At 47.4% G+C, this 17,129-nt stretch overlaps 2 protein-coding genes across 2 annotated transcripts in view; one reads left to right on the plus strand and one right to left on the minus strand.

The window, feature by feature from the left end:
- The first annotated feature begins 300 nt into the window (after positions 1-300).
- On the plus strand, positions 301-7,489 carry rs1a (retinoschisin 1a). The gene is made up of 6 exons (XM_056608028.1): positions 301-352; positions 437-460; positions 1,943-2,059; positions 4,600-4,741; positions 5,748-5,943; positions 7,337-7,489. The coding sequence occupies exons 1-6, from the start codon at positions 301-303 to the stop codon at positions 7,487-7,489; spliced, it is 684 nt and encodes a 227-aa protein (XP_056464003.1).
- Positions 7,490-11,121: 3,632 nt separating this feature from the next.
- The window catches only part of cdkl5 (cyclin dependent kinase like 5), a 36,712-nt gene continuing 30,704 nt past the window's right edge, over positions 11,122-17,129 (minus strand). The window contains exons 17-22 of the mRNA XM_056608029.1: positions 16,535-16,670; positions 15,986-16,091; positions 14,579-14,740; positions 13,191-13,424; positions 12,515-12,708; positions 11,122-11,881 (exon numbers count right to left, since the gene is read on the minus strand). Coding sequence (XP_056464004.1) covers positions 11,656-11,881; positions 12,515-12,708; positions 13,191-13,424; positions 14,579-14,740; positions 15,986-16,091; positions 16,535-16,670 — 1,058 coding nt within the window. The 3' untranslated portion in view covers positions 11,122-11,655. The remainder of the gene's footprint in view (positions 11,882-12,514; positions 12,709-13,190; positions 13,425-14,578; positions 14,741-15,985; positions 16,092-16,534; positions 16,671-17,129) is intronic.

Consider the following 17,129-nt stretch of genomic DNA (forward strand, 5'->3'; position numbering starts at 1 on the left):
CAACACACAGACACGCCGACACAAAAAGCCGGCATACCCATGCACAACGTTGCATGCCTTGTACACATGAACCCATTCAGCACATGCACAGTATTATATCCCAGCATCTGATTCAAGCTCGTCCATGCTGCCCTTTGTCCCGGGGCTCGTCTGAGGTCCCACGGACAGCAGTAGGCGGGGCCTGCGGGGATGAGGAGGGCATTAGGTAAAACCCTGGGAGCTCTGTGTGGATTAGAGTAATCCAGCTTGTCCTCCATACGGTGGACACTGCTGCTCAGTCCTCAGTCTGCTCCGGTGAAGATGGCTTCTCGTGCTCGCTGGGCGTTCCCTCTGCTGGTGCTGGGCCTTGAAGGTAGGTCCCCTCTACGTGGAGGGTCCCCGCTGGGTCTTGGTCAGGTTGGAGTGTAGTGGAGTAGGTAGTGTTGACCACCGGAAGGAGCTCAGGATGAAGTACGTTTGAATTATCGCCGGTCTGCTAATAACTGAAAAATAACTGCATCCTTAATTTTAGGGTTATACTATTTTAATTATTTGTAGAACATTCATTTGTTTCTGCCTTGTTTCCTTTTATAAATCGTTCCAAAATTATTGAATGTAATTTGAGTGTTGATATCTATTTTTTTTTTTAATAATTAAAAATATACACAATACCTTAATTGTAATTCTCTGATAGTCTGTTTAATGTTTTAAAGATTTTCTTGATGCACCAGAACGGTGTTTGAAGGGTGTTTTATGATTAAGCTTGCCGTACCGTACTACTCAGATGGTTGTTCTTGTTTTTTGTAGTGTGTCCTAATGTGTCCTCATCCTGTTTCTCCACACGCTTGATGGCGCTCTCCTGCCTGGCTCTCCATCTGTTCCCAGTCCTGCTCTGCTCTCAGGCTCAGGAGGTACGACTCTGACCCACACACCCTCCATCTGTTTTGTTGTACACACACACATAGGAATACATAGATACATACCCATAAACCTTGTTAGATTTGAGCTTATTTCTAAACTGTTCGTCTAGACTCTGAGTTGTATATTTTTTCGTTGTAGTAGTAATTCTTGAAGTGGAAATACAGACAACTTGAAAGGTTGGGTCAGAGGGTCGAATGGATGGTATATTCAAGGATTTCATACAGCACAGGTACAGACTTGGGTGGAATATTGCTCCTTGGCTGTCTATCCCTCTTCTCACCGAACCAAAGGGTTGGGCGAGTATTATAATAAAGGAAACGTGATTATCAAGAGAACACAAGCAGTCTCTCCCTTGATAAGGCATGTGGCCCTTGCTATGTCCCAGACGACCAGGTTGGTTCGTCCTTGTTGAGACATTACAAATGGTGGAATGTTGGAAATAACACCTTGTATCAGTAGGCAGGCCAGGCACCTTCAAACAGGCCAGACACTGGCCTGTTTCTAGACTAAGGAATAGGAACACAGAGAGACACTAAAATACACAAACGTTCTACATTCCTCCCTCTTCCTACCTAAATACATCGATACATACATAGATGCATACATACATGGATGCATACATACATACACACAAACATACAGACATAAAGACATACATACACACCAGATACATCTCTACAAATACATATACATACGCACAGACAGAGACACACACACACACAGACACACGCACATACACACACACATATATGCATGCATGCATACACACATACATACATACATTTAGTTTATACATACACACATACATACATACACACATACATACACACACAAGCACACACAATAGAGATTTTGTGATGTACTTCTGAGGTACAGTCTATTTATGGCAATGTATGTGTTTTTCTGTGTATTTGTTTGTGTGTGTGTGTGTGTGTGTGTGTGTGTGTGTGTGTGTGTGTGTGTGTGTGTGTGTGTGTGTGTGTGTGTGTGTGTGTGTGTGTGTGTGTGTGTGTGCGTGTGTGCGTGTGCCAGCTGGGGGCACCGGAGACCTGGAGCAACAGGGCGTGTAAATGTGACTGTGAGGGAGGTTCCCCCCCAACAGAGTTCTCCAGCCTGCTGTCCAAACCCCCCATGGTACGAGGAGTGGACTGCATGCCAGGTAGGTGTGACTGAGTGCGTCTCACCATGTAAGTAAGAACCCTGTGTGTGTGTGTGTGTGTATGTTGGTAGCAGGAACGGTTTAATCAACAGGGACCAGTGTGTGCAGTCCAGTAAAAGGATGTGAATATGTGTTGAATGCAAACGGCTGAGGAATCCAATTCATGAACCCGAGGTTTCAGTCGGTAATAATCACAGTCAGAATCTGAATCTGAGTACTGACTTTTTGAGATACCTTCCGTCCTGTCGGACAGGCTCAATATCGTTCTTAGACAATTGCTTTACACCCACACACAGTTTTGGTGTGTCTGTGTGTGTGTGTGTGTGTGTGTGTGTGTGTGTGTGTGTGTGTGTGTGTGTGTGTGTGTGTGTGTGTGTGTGTGTGTGTGTGTGTGTGTGTGTGTGTGTGTGTGTGTGTGTGTGTGTGAGGTTTGACACGGCCAAGTGAGGTTAGGTCGAAAGCAAACATATTCAACCAAACTGATTTCATGTTTCGGAAGAAGATGCAGAATGAGATAAATAGAGAGAATGGAAGAAAATGAGCAAGTGAGAGAGAAGGGGAGGGAGGGAGGGAGGGAGGGAGGGAGGGAGGGAGATGGAGGTAGAGAGAAGGAGGAAAGAGTGAAAGTTTAAACTAGAGATTATATTCTTGTTTAGTTTGAGAGAGAGAGAGAGAGAGAGAGAGAGAGAGAGAGAGAGAGAGAGAGAGAGAGAGAGAGAGAGAGAGAGAGAGAGAGAGGGAAAGAGTCTCAGAGAGACTGAGATAGACTAGGATAGAGAGCTTGGGAGAGAGAGATAGACTTTTAGTGAGAGAGAGAGAGAGAGAGAGAGAGAGAGAGAGAGAGAGAGAGAGAGAGAGAGAGAGAGAGAGAGAGAGAGAGAGAGAGAGAACGAGAGAGAGAGAGAGCGTGGAGTGATGCGTCGTGTCTCTAAAGAACACCGTCACGCTGGAACCCTGAGGTGTTAGTGAGACACGGTGAGGCGCCAGAGTGACCTCATCGATTTAAGAGTCCTCCACAGAGAGAGAGGGCATCGAAGATAATCACTTTCTGCACGCCTGCGAGATTACAGCGCCCGGAATAGAGCCCTGAGTTATTCAAAGAGAGCCACGAATCTGTATGTGTGTCGGCCTTAGACCCACTTATATGTAGTACTGTATAATTATCCAATCGTTTCATGGTTTTTCTTCTTGGGTCACCACAAAGCAGTTGAGCCTGTCAAAGTTGAATGCGTGTGTGTGTGTGTGTGTGCGAGCGTGTGTAGTTCGTCATTGTGTTGACGAACATTATTGGTGGCTAGTTACCGTACGTCTACCGATTGTTAGCAGCTAGTGGGTGCTAATGGGTACTGTACATCTACCCATTGTTAGCAGCTAGTTACTGTACATCTACACATTGTTAGCAGCTAGTTACTGTACATCCACACATTGTTGGTTGCTAGTTACTGTACATCTACCCATTGTTAGCACATGAATGTGAGCCTTGCTGGTTGCGAGGGATTATCATCCCTGTTTGGGGGCCGTGTCTGGTCTGAGATCAGCTGCAGACAGCTGTGCTGGTAAACAACAGAATGGTTGCACTTTGGAGACGAACCTCACTGCGTCTATTCATTGAATTCTCTGCAGTGATCTTTCACCTGAGGTTAGCCTAATTTGGGACCGCTGAAGGGAGCCTTTATGACCACATGGTGATGATGGCGTTATTGACCACTGGGGCTGATTTCATCCCTTGTCATCGTGGGCTAAGAAGGAGGGGGACAGCTTGACACCAGACATAGACAAATCTGGGGATGTCATGGTCGAGGTCTGCCATCTGTCATGCTCATATGACCCCCCCACCCCTGAGCTCCATCCAGACATTACATTGCCGGGCGCTACAGGGAGGGACGGTAAACATCACAGACAGATCGCAATTCTGGGCTGTTTATATTACAGCCAAGCCATAGACAGATGTTGGTGTGAGTGTGTGTGTGTGTGTGTGTGTGTGTGTGTGTGTGTGTGTGTGTGTGTGTGTGTGTGTGTGTGTGTGTGTGTGTGTGTGTGTGTGTGTGTGTGTGTGTGTGTGTGTGTGTGTGTGTGTGTGTGTCAGTGTGTGTGTGTGGTGTGTTAAGCCTACTTGACTCCTACTCTGATTAATCCCGGAAGTACCCGGAAAGATTGTCAATGAATGCTTTGTGAACGAGATTAATGTCCAAACTAAACCTCTTATCTGGGAAAAAAGGCTTATAAAGCATACATGGATAGGATTTGTGTCACAGCAGGACTACAGCAGGACTACATTAATATGTATATAAATAAATATAAAATAAATATTTTAATATTTATATGAACAATGTTTTATGTGAATATACAGTCTAGTCTATACTCTAAATGTGCAGTAGTATATTACAAACAATGTTTTATATTAATAGTCTAGTCTATACTCTAAATGTGCAGTAGTGTAATAGAAACAATGTTTTACATGAATATACAGTCTAGTCTATACTCTATGTGCCCTAGCTCTTTCATAATTATGCTTTATAAAAGGTGTTTTTCCTCTGCAGAATGCCCCTATCATCGTCAGCTGGGCTTCGAGGCTGGTTCTGTGAGTCCGGACCAGATCACCTGCTCTAACCAGGAGCAGTACACGGGATGGTTCTCATCCTGGGTCCCCAACAGGGCCCGACTCAACAACCAGGGCTTTGGGTGAGAGAGCATGAGCTAGGTTCTACACCCACATTTAGCAAGCATACCTCTGTATCCAGAGACTCACAAGCAAGGCTGATAACGATCAAGTCTATACTCAAGATTTGAGAAATTATAGAACATTGAATTTCTGTTTCTCAAAACTTCATGTTTGTAGTGCTTGTGGTGGTGGTGGTAGCATCACTTTAGCCAGTTTGAGTGAAGGTGCCATGTTGTTGTTGGAGGTAACTTCACTATAGTTAGACAGCTGTCGCAAGTCTCTGGTTGTTGTTCCAACTATGATCAGCACATTCTGCTCTAAAACAACGTATGTAATCTGTTATCTGTATGATGCGCTGCCCTGCCCCGAGACACAAAAACAAAAAAACATAAATAGGCTTGTCTCGGTCCATTGTGCATTCTCACTGCAATCAAACCTCACTATGGTTCCCTTGGAAATGGTCCAAGACCGCCGGCTGTTTGGGTCGGCACCCCAGTGGCATTTCTGTGTTCTCATACGCCCAAATGAACCCAGCGGGGAAGAAACAAGAAACAAAATAGTTTGACGTAAATACAATCAATTAGTTAACATACACCATAAGGAATAACCATTACTCAGTCTAAGATGATGAGATATGAACACCAATCAACATGGCCTACTTTGATTGATTGTTTGATTGGTGTGTGTTGATGATGATTGTATTACTGCTGTCTCTGCAACAATCTCCCCTCTGGGATTAATAAAGATGACTTTACCTTACATATAAATGGTTGGAATGAGAATAACGGTATAGAATACAAACTGCCATTAATACTCATTAGACTACTAATTACAATTACAAGTAAGATTAGTGACTTTATTGACTTTATTTTTCTCAATCTTGCCACTCTTCTATCTTGTGAATAGCACCAGATTATTCCTAAAAATAATTAGAAATTAGTAATTATTATTTAAAAAAATAGCCTTTGGGGTTTCATGTGCACGTCTTCTCCCCTTCTTCCCCCTAACCCGTCTGCCCGTCTGCAGGTGTGCGTGGCTCTCCAAGTTCCAGGACAACAGCCAGTGGCTGCAGGTGGACCTGCGGGAGGTGATGGTGGTGTCGGGCCTGCTCACACAGGGCCGCTGCGACGCCGACGAGTGGGTCACCAAGTACAGCGTCCAGTACCGCACCGACGAGAAGCTCAACTGGATCTACTACAAGGACCAGACCGGCAACAACAGGGTGAGTGGGGCCGGAGAATACTTCTGCTTTCTGTGTAGCCCCTCGTTGTTTTGATGACCATGTTTGCTAGAAAACGGGACGCAGTAGCGGACATAGTTTGCATTTCCGGGATTGGGTGTGCAGAGGACATTGTATAGTACAAGATTGGAGGATCAATGTTTCATGATATCCTTGGAATAACCAGTGATTCATAACGTGAGTTCATAATTCATGGTGTTTAATGTGCTCTCTCTCTCTCTGTGCCTCGCCCCCTCCTCTCCCCCTCTCTCTTTATGTCCCTCCCCCACCTTCTCTCCCCTCCGCTCTCTCCGTCCCTCCCCCCTCTTCCTCTACCACTCTTCCCTCTCAATGTTTCTTTGTCTCGCTCTCTCACTCCTGCCTCACTCTGTCTATGTCTCTCTCCCCATCTTCTCTCCCTATGTCTCCCCCCTCCTGTCTCTCTGCCCCCCTCTCTCTCCCGCGTTCTCTCTTCCCTTCTCTCTGCCCCCCCACTCCTTTCTCTCTCTCCCCCCTCTCCCCCTTTTGGTCTCTCTTCCCCCCCTCTCCCCCTCCTGTCTCTCTCTCTGTCCCCCTCACCTTACCCCCTCCTCTCCCCCTCCTGTCTCTCTCCCCCCTCCTCTCTCTCCCCCCTCTCCTGTCTCTCTCCCCCCTCCCCTTTCCCCCTCCTCTCCCCCTCCTGTCTCTCTCTCCCCCTCCTCTCTCTCCCCCCCTCCTCTCCCTCCCCCCCTCCTCTCCCTCCCTCCCCCCCTCTCCCCCTCCTGTCTCTCTCTCCCCCCTCCCCTTTCCCCCTCATCTCCCCCTCCTCTCTCTCTCCCCCCTCTCACCCTCCTGTCTCTCTCTCCCTCCTCTCGCCCTCCTGTCTCTCTCTCCCCCCCCTCCCCCTCCTCTCTCCCCCCCTCCCCCTCCTGTCTCTCTCCCCCCTCTCCCCCTCCTGTCTCTCTCTCTCCCCCTCTCCCCCTCCTGTCTCTCTCCCCCCTCCTCTCTCTCCCCCCTCCCCTTTCCCCCCCTCTCCCCCTCCTCTCCCCCCTCCTGTCTCTCTCCCCCCTCCCCCTCCTCCCCCCCCTCCCCCCTCTCCCCCTCCTGTCTCTCTCCCCTCTCCTGTCTCTCTCCCCCCTCTCCCCTTTCCCCCTCCTCCCCCCTCCTCTCTCTCCCCCCCTCCCCCTCCCCCCCCTCTCCCTCCTCTCTCTCCCCCCCCCCCCTCTCCCCCTGCTCTCTCTCTCTCCCCCCCTCCTCCCCCTCTCCCCCTCTCCCCCCCCCCTCTCCCCCTCCTCTCTCCCCCCCCCCCCTCCTGTCTCCCTCTCCCCCCTCCTCTCTCTCTCCCCCCTCCTCTCTCTCCCCCTCCTCCCCCTCCCCCCTCTCCCCCTCCCCCCCTCTCTCCCCCCTCCCCCTGCAGGTGTTCTACGGTAACTCGGACCGCTCCTCCTCAGTGCAGAACCTGCTGCGGCCGCCCATTGTGGCGCGCTACCTGCGCATCCTGCCGCTGGGCTGGCACACGCGCATCGCCATGCGCATCGAGCTGCTGCTCTGCATGAGCAAGTGTGTCTGAGGCTCCTCCCCCTGGCGCCTCAACCTTCACCCCTCTCACCTGTCCACTCCCTCATCCCTCCACCCTTCATCGCTCCTCCCCCTCATCCCTCCCCCCTTCATTAATCCGTCCTTCATCACTCCACCTTTCATCACTCCACCCTTCATCTGTCTGGCCCCTCATCCCTCCACCCTTCATCGCTCCTCCCCCTCATCCCTCCCCCCTTCATTAATCCATCCTTCATCGCTCCACCCCCTCATCCTTCATCACTCCACCCCCTCATCCCTCATCCCTCCACCCTTCATCCTTCACCCCTCCAGCCTAAAATCTCTCTTTTCCTCATCCCTCGACCCTTCACCCCTTCATCGGCCCACCACCTCATCCCTCCATTCCGAGGCATTATTATTAATTATTCATGAGTATTATTATTCATGTATTCAGTTGCGTTCCTTCTGTATGTCGTCACGTCGTGTGTGTGGTTGTTATTTCCCTTGAGATAGAATGACATATTCGTCAACTCATGTCAGGGATTTGTAAAGTACATCTTGTGGTATGTTAGTTTATTGACTCACTCTGTTAGTTTCTTCGTTTTTATTTCTAATAAGCACCACCAACATACAATAATATGTTTTTTCTAGTGCAACTCTTTGGAACCACTGTCAAAACTTTTTTCAGTTCAATTAAAACGATAGTCCCGGCTCTTATGCCATGAGTCGGACTAGGAATATGCAATGGTCGCTAGCTATTTTAACTGTTAGCTATTTCATTATTTGTGTTAATACAAACTCTTTTACACCTCTTTTGTAGTAACTTTATTCCTTCTTCTTTAATTTCTGTTCTTTCTTCTTGTCTTAAATTATGACCTATTGAGTAATGTTCTGGTTTGTTTCTTTTTCTTTCTATCTCTCTATCTTTTTTGTGTGTACGTTTTTTTTAATTTATATCGTTAAAATGCAATCAAGATTTCTTTTGTCAGTTGATATTACAGTTTAGTGATCGTTCTCGGCTGTGTTGTACTTGAATGTTTGTGTTGTGTTGGGATCATTGCGTGTCAAGGCAGTGACAGTAATACCTCCATTTATATTATATATATTCTATGGTGCTTTGGAATTTGCTTCAAATTTCATCCGCTGGAAATTCTTATGTTTTAAAACCTCTGGCTCCTCTATAAAACAAAGAAACACACATGGTGGACTCTGCGCTGTCTCTTTATTGTACAAATTCGGAGATCCAAATAAATCAACCATCGGAACCGTTTAAAAATGTACAGTGGGCTTTTATTTTGATACTCTTATTATTGACGGTAGGGCGGTTGGATAAGATACACTTTATGTACATCCTGTAAAAAGTGGGGAACAGTTTCAATGAAAAAAATAATAATAATAACAAATGTATGCTTTTTAAAACACATTCACCTCTTGCGTACGAAGCTGAGCCCCTTCTATCTTCTTAGCATTTAGCTGAACTCAGGCTTATTTCATCTCGTTCCCGCATTGAACCTCATTGATCACGCGCTCTGCTGATTGCGGCCCTTCACCCTCAATGTCACATTATTAGTTTCCATTAGCCTGTGTGTGTAGTGTTATAGTGAGTTAGACGATACGTGGAGATAATCAAACAACTTCGTTAACAACTTGGTAGTCGCAGCCCAAAACATTTACTTCAACGTCGGCGTTAAAACAGAACCAGCATCGTTAGTAGGAAGGTTATTGCTTTCAGTTTCCCACACGTAGTTATCTTTGTTTTGTAGGATTATATTATTGACAATAATAATACTAATGTTTGTATAACTTCAGGAGACATCTGCTAACGCAGGATCTGTTGCTCTTTCCTCCCTGTCACAATATTACTGGTCTTCATTTCGGCTCCCTGTTGAAGGGCATACTGTCATTGTGTTGAATTCAAACCAGAGAACAGAGGCAATAACGCAAGAAATAAACAAAGAATTATTTTTAAAGGACCGTACCGTTGTAGGTGATCAAATCACCAAAACGCCCCACCTGGTTTTACCGATTCTGACCAATAGCGGTGTGCGTTTGATCGTTTGCACGCCTGCTTCAATGTAAACAGCAATGTAGCACTTAGGTCCCTAAGGATCCATGTGCTTCGGCCAGTATAGTGTGTGGACAACATAACAGTGCATTACCATACAACAAATTCACAAAATGTCTCATCACAAAGACTAAAGTTCTCTATAGCAATTGTTTACATCTGCCAGACCATTCCTGTCATTTAGGCTTTTATTTTTATTTATTTTTATGTGGATAATTGTGTGATTCCATCTTTCCAGAAAACACATTTGATGAGTTTCTCAGCCAATGTGAAAGTTAAGATGATGTAGTAAACGACTGGGATAGGTGCATACTGTAACAGCTTGGGTGTTTCAACGCATAACCTTTAGAATTAATCAGTTGAACTAATACATTTGAATGTTGTAACACTTTGTGTCCTTCACATTGTGGATAGCTTGTATGCTAGCAGCTGAAATAGGATATGCATACCTTTCTGGTATTTATTCTCATGATACATCACTCTCCTCCAGACCCTTAACCTGATCTTAATCACCGTTCAACATAACCATCTTTACCCAATACCTAGGCTTGAACTTAACCACAGCTCATCATAACAATCTGCCACTGAACTTTTGTAATGTTCAACCCAATGCTTAGATCTCTAACCATCCTTCAACTAATACATAACCATCTCTAACCAAATACACATACCAACCAAACCGTTAAAGATCCAAAACCTGAACTTTACCGTCTCACCTCTAACCCACACTGTCCTAACCACACATACTGTACCTGAACTCGACCATCTCATCTCTAACCATCTCGGTTCGAACCGTCCTTACTCGACCATGACCATCCCTAACTCAAAAGTCCTGCCTTCGTTGAGCTTATACCTGAACCTTACCATTTCCATTTTATACAGAAATAATAACCCCCTTGAATGCTTGATATAGATGGTGGATTGTTGCAGAAGGAACAAACACATATAGCTGTGTTTGTGTGTGTGTGTTACCGTGCATGTGCACCTGTGTATGTTTGAGGGGTCACTTTTATGAGTATTTCCATCATAATGCCCTGTTCATGCGCAACACATCCCGATAGACCCTCGATAGACCGATAGATGAATGGAATTTAAAAAAAAAGTATTTTGAAGGCAAAAGATAGGTAGGAAAGCTATAAAGTGTAAACATGTGACAATGATAGCATAACAAAAAAGTCTGATTCACTGTAATAATAAAGGACTATTACAGTATCTTCACTGTTATAATAAAAGGAATATTACAGTATCTTAGAAAGTGGGGAGTGATTCTCACAGGGAACAAATCTCATCCACTTAGAAAAATGTTCTTGATATTTTTGTACATATTAACCAACTGAAAAATAACATTGATACTGTTATAATATTAAATTGTGGTAATCAAAAAAAGCCATTCACCATTATATTTCTCTTGTGACATATTGAATTATAAACACATGAATATCTATGCATATCTTTTTGTGTCTATAGCTCTTGCAATTACACAATAACTCTATAATACCTTTTAATTTTTTTCCATGTAGCCTACATACTGTGTCATTTATAGCTTATATCCTTAAATTGAAAACAAATAAATATTTCATAAATTATGTTGATATATATATATTTTTCTTTCTTATTAGCAAATATTTGACTTTGAAAAACATATACACACGCACGCTCGCACACAGTCACACGCACACACGCACACAACTTTCTGGGTCACTTCAGACCATTAGCTCTGATGCGCTGCAGTAGCTGTTATGAACCAGCAGACGGCAGCATAGAGTCCAGAATGGGCAGTGTCTCTCCGACTGAAGACGGGCAGATTCCACGCCATCTTGTCCTTGTCCTCTGATGTAACACCATTAAATATCTGTAGAGAGTTAAGTACATACAAACTGCTGCAACACTGAGGTGAATAAACTGTACTGTCATTCATACCTTACCTTAAGAGTCCCGCTGGACTACTCCCTCATCAAACAATGAAGTGTGGAGATACAATATTTGGAGATATTTGTCTTCTCTGAGCGGTTGACTTGAGGGATCTCAAGGTTCACTGCGATGTAAACGCTAGCCGTAGCGAGCTAGGCCTCTGCCGTCTACAGACACTCAAATATCGGGAGAGAGGGAGCGAAGTGTGCGGATGTCCGGCCGTTTCACAGTGCCGTCTCTTTCAGGTCGTTGAGGTTTGGCATCCTGGGACGGGAGGCGCGCGTAAACGTGGGTCCGTTCTGTCCGGGTTTGATGCCCAGCTGCTCCGGCGTGTACTGCGCCCCCTCGGCCCGTTGCAGGGCCGACGCGTGCCAGCTGGACTCGATCTGCCCCGGCATGGGGTAGCTGGGCTTGCGGCTCTTGGCCTGGGAAGAGTTACTGACTCCAGAGTGGCCCCTACTCTCTGGATGGCCCCTACTCTCTGGGTGGCCCCTGCTGTCTGTGTGGCCCCTGTTGTCGGCGTGGGATCTGGGGTCCGTGTGGGATCGGGGGTCCGTGTGGGCCCTCGGGTCTGTGTGGGACCGGGGGTCGGTGTGGGTCCTGGGATCGGTGTGGGCCCTGGGGTCAGAGTGGGCCCTGGGGTCGGAGTGACCCCTAGGCTCAGTGTTGGATCTGTTATCTGTGTGGGCCCTGAGGTCTGTGTGGGCTCTGTTGTCTGTGTGGGCCCTAGGCTCAGTGTGGCCCCTGTTATCTTGGTGGCCCCTGTTATCTTGAAGACCCCGGTTATCTTGGTGGCCCCTGTTATCTTGGAGGACCCGGGAGTCCGAATGGCTCCTAGGGTCCGAGTGGCCCCTAGGCTCAGTGTGGGCTCTGTTATCTTGAAGGCCTCGAGGGTCTTTGTGGCCCCTGTTGTCAGGGTGGCCCCTAGGATCAGGGTGGCTCCTAGGGTCAGGGTTTCCCCGGGGATCCGGGTGGCCTCTGGGATCTGTGTGGCCCCGAAGGTCTGTGTGACCCCTAAGGTCGGTGTGGCCCCTGGGTTCCGTGTGGCCCCTGGGTTCCGTGTGGCCCCGGTTATCTTGAAGGCCCCTGCTGTCCTGGTGGCCCCTGCCGTCTGTGTGGCCCCTGCCGTCGGAGGGGTACCCCCCTTTGGAGGAGGCAGGGAGGTTGGGGAGGGTCTGCTGGAAACGCAGGTCTGGGGGAGGCGGTGGAGGCACCTGGGGCTGGGTGGAGGAGGGGGAGAGGTGGAGCAGCCGGCGGAGGGACCTCAGCGGTTGGCTCTGGGAAACGAGACCCAAGCAGACAGACTGATGTTCACACGGTACGAACACATGGTAACGTGATGTCAAATAACAGAAAATAGACGAGAACGGAACATCCTAGACCTGGACTCTTCTATATGGGTTCGACAACATACATTTACAGATGTATGACAATGTTGTGACGACCAATCAACCCTCATGTCTGGTGGTACAATGGGTTTCTTTAAAGGTCCCATGACATTTTGAAAATCGGCCCCTTATGACATCACAAGTTGGTGTGTCCACCTAGATGTGTGACGGATAGAAGAGCAATGTTTGCTACAGTCCACTGGGTAGGCTGGTAGACGTATCTATCCAGCACACGTCTAGGTGGACACGCCCACTTGTGATGTCTTAAGGGGCAGATTTTGAAAACGGCTTGCAAGGCTAACCACACTCTCATCTGGTGGCCTGTCATGGGACCTTTAGAACAATGGAAACTAATGTTGGGAGGTTCTCACCTGGGAGTGGGAGTCCACGGGCTTCTCTGTTGGCCACTCCCCGACCCTCTCCCTCTCTCTCCCCCTGCTGTCCCTCTCTCTCTCCCGCTCCCTCTCCCTCTCCCGGTCGCGGTCTCGACTCTGTTCACGGTCGCGGTCTCTGGATCGCTCGCGGGTTTTCCTGCGGCCGCTGTGGTGGGACGAGGACTTGCTGCCCCTCTGGAGGGAGAGGTGTTCCTGGCCGTTACCGCTGACCTAACGGTGCGGACGGACAGACGGCAGAGTGAACAATGTGGTTACTATGTGTATCATTATTATTGTTATATCATTGATAGGGTTTGGTTGAAAACCAGTTGATCCAACCAACTGATCTCTTTCATTCAGCCTCAGATCACAAGATGGAGAATAAACTGCCACTTTGGTGAAGTGGCAGATATCTTTGAACATGGGAATAGGACAATTCCTAGCTTTCGGACTTCATCGTTTGAGATTATAATGAACTGGAAGAGATCAGGAAGCCATCGAAAAACACATTGGTGGCATCTAAAAAAACAACAACAACACAACCATCAACAAGCATCGTGGAAAGAAATCATGACGTCTGAAAAGCTTGCAAAAATACTTCATGCAGACCTCAAGCAGCAAGTTATAATAATATACAGCATAGTTAATTTGATACTGTACATTCATGTGTGTATGCATCTATGTTTGAATATGCTGATGAAGCCAGAACACGGTGGGGTGGTTGTGGTGATTTCTAAGTTCAGGCTGTGGTGTCCGAAATCAGTCCGTTAGACGCACTGCAGAGCAACACACGCATGGCAGCATTCTCCTGTGTGCTGAAGCGTTCACCTCACATTCTGTGCAGCCCAGTGCAGCCACTACAAACACAAGGTGGATGGATGGATGGTGGTTGGATGAGTGGACAAATGAAGGGGTGGATGGATGGTGGGTGAACGGTGGGTGGATGGATGGATGGATGGATGGATGGATGGATGGATGGATGGATGGATGGATGGATGGATGGATGGATGGATGGATGGATGGATGGATGGATGGATGGATGGACCGATGAATGGCTGGAAGGATGATTGGTGGATCGATGGATGGACGGACCGACGAATGGGTGGACGGAGGGTGGGTTGGATGGATGGATGGCTGGATACTGGCTTGATGGAAGGCTGGGTGCTGGCTTGATGGATGGCTGGAGGCTGATGTGACGGATGGCTGGACGCCAACGCCCGCTGCAGAATCAGATCAGGGATCCAAAATGACTTTCAGAAAAGATGTGCCTTGCCCTGAGAGGACTTTTTCTGAGAGTATTTCAACGCTTTCGACGGCACCGATGCGGTGTGAGAGGATGGGACTGGCAGCGGAGGCATGCAGAGGTAAGGTGGTGGTTAGATTACTGGAGAGGCGGGGTAGGCTGCGTTGGGCTGGTGTTGTACCATGGGCGACGCCACTACGGGCAGCGCTTTGGCCGCCGCGCTGTGCTTTAGGCTATTCTTAGAGCTAAAGAGGGGGAACAGGCTCTTCCTGATGCTGGGGTTCCTCCCTTCTTCCATGTCCGTCTGTGGGGCACAAGAGGAACAAGCCCAAACGCTCAACACAAGGTCACCCACGCCTGGTAGCCCTGGTTCACTGAGGACTTACACAACTGGTACACCTGGTACTCCTGGTTTACTGAGGACTTACCCAACTGGTACAACCGGTAGTCCTGGCTCACTGAAGACTTACCCAACTGGTACACCTGGTACTCCTGGTTCACTGAGGACTTACCCAACTGGTACAACCGGTAGTCCTGGCTCACTGAAGACTTACCCAACTGGGACAACCTGGTACACTGAGGACTTACCACACTGGTACACCTGGTAGTCCTGGCTCACTGAGGACTTACACAACTGGTACAACCGGTAGTCCTGGCTCACAGAGGACTTACCCAACTGTTACACCTGGTAGTCCTGGTTCACTGAGGACTTACCCAACTGATACACCTGGTAGTCCTGGCTCACTGAGGACTTACCCAACGTGTACAACTGGTTGACCTTTTCACTGAGAACTTACACAGCTGGCCCACGTGTTTGACCTTTTTGCTCGAATTAGCAAACTTTGTTTGCTAACCATACAACTTTCTTGTATGGTTTTAATATGGTAGTAATATATGGTTAAGGGAGGGTGTAAACTCAGGCGGTGTCTGTGGGTTCGAAACCCTTGATGGACAATTGAGTCCCGCTGAATGCCTCAACAGCAAAAAAAAAAAAAATGGGGGGGGGGAATGGGAAAATCTTAAAGATTGTCACTTTTAATTGTCAAGAATATAAATATTTTAGGGAGGCAACTTGAGTCCGGAGCAGAGTAGAACGTTGAATTTACCCCTGTTTTCTCTCAACTACGCTGTTATTTTCTTAAACGATTGCACCCTTAGGGGTGCTCGCAGAAATCCTCTCCCAACACCACCCACTGGAGCACCAGGGAGTGCCCCTGTTGCCAGCGGGTGGTTCGCACACTGGTTAAAGGGAACGGGAAAACAGGTGCAAGAAAATATAACCTTCAATCAGGAAAAGAAAAAAACTAAATGTGAAAAAACGAAAAATTACACCAGAACATGCCGCCTGGCTTTCGAAACTGCTGTTACTTGACCGTCTACAAAACCTCCATGAATCAAATAGTGTGGGTCAAATAGGCATCAATATATTAGCCCTAAAACAATTAGAGAAAAGAAGATCAATACATTGTCAGGTGTGAGGGAAAGATAATAAAAACATAATCTTCCCAGAACTCTAAGTCCCACAACTCCCTCATCAGAAGTTCCTTACCATTTGTGTCTTCTTCTTTTTCTTCTTCATGGCCCTGAAGAAGCCCTGTTTCTCCTTCTCCTTGACGGGCTCTGGAGGATTCATGACCATGGCTTCAGCCGTAGACCTACAGGAAGGGGTTTCCAGAAGTGAAAGTGAAAGTGCAGCAGGTGAATACATCAACACACACAAGATGGCGCTGGGGTTAGGGCTGTGGGCTGCCTCTCAACTTGGCTTGTGTATATTTTCCAGCACTTTGCACTCCACAGTTGAGGATACCTGAAGTCCAGGCCTTTAATGGCCATTAATGACTCCTACCATCGTTATCATTGTACTACATATGTAATGCTGATAGGACAAATACACTTGAAAAACGCACGCACGCACGCACGCACGCACGCACGCACGCACGCACGCACGCACGCACGCACGCACGCACGCACGCACGCACGCACGCACACACACACACACACACACCCTTATTCCATCTACAATGTTGATAGTACAGATTATTATGGGCTATCAGGATAGGAAGGTCATTTATCAGGATAAGTTACAGAGAGTGCTCACCAGTCAAAAGCAGTCTGGCGTTTAGAGTGGTTCACCATGGCAACCGGGTCCCCAGGTACAACTGGTACGACCGGACCCCGGCCCTGGGCAACGGCATCGTGGAAGGAGGAGGAGTTATCCGGTCTGGGGGAGGGCACTAAGGGGTAGAGGAGGAAAGACAGGAAGTAGGGAGAATTATTACATCATATCCTGAATTATCCTAATTGATAATTTATCCACTTGCATGTGTCGCTTCCTCTGACCAGAGTTAATAGACATTACGATTTATTCTCCATGTATTTTAGATTAGGCTTGTTTTAAAGAGTACACATTGTACAATGTTTCACAAATAGATCCGCGAATGTCACATACCATGTCCTTGATATTAGGAAATAAACGGCCTGGAATATCAGCAAACTAATAGTGTGAAATGTTGTCCAATGTCCAGTCTATAGAACAAGACTAAACAAAGCGATTCCATATCTATCATACAACTAAAATCTGTGTGGTGGCGTCTATCTGCGTCTCAGGGTCACTGTGGGGTCGGGCGGTTGGGTTGGGGGTTCTGTGGACTACGTCGACTCCGCCCATGCCTGGGTGTGTGATGGAAGTGTCG

Source organism: Gadus chalcogrammus, chromosome 14 (assembly GCF_026213295.1).
Source record: "Gadus chalcogrammus isolate NIFS_2021 chromosome 14, NIFS_Gcha_1.0, whole genome shotgun sequence".
Lineage (NCBI taxonomy): Eukaryota > Metazoa > Chordata > Actinopteri > Gadiformes > Gadidae > Gadus > Gadus chalcogrammus.

What these genes read in the sequence shown, in the direction of transcription:
- rs1a (XM_056608028.1), top strand. Translation starts at nt 301, where the DNA reads ATGGCTTCTCGTGCTCGCTGGGCGTTCCCTCTGCTGGTGCTGGGCCTT. An exon ending in GCTGGTGCTGGGCCTTGAAG is followed by an intron (nt 353 to 436) that starts GTAGGTCCCCTC and finishes GACCACCGGAAG; the next exon opens with GAGCTCAGGATGAAGTACGT. An exon ending in AGGAGTGGACTGCATGCCAG is followed by an intron (nt 2,060 to 4,599) that starts GTAGGTGTGACT and finishes TTTCCTCTGCAG; the next exon opens with AATGCCCCTATCATCGTCAG.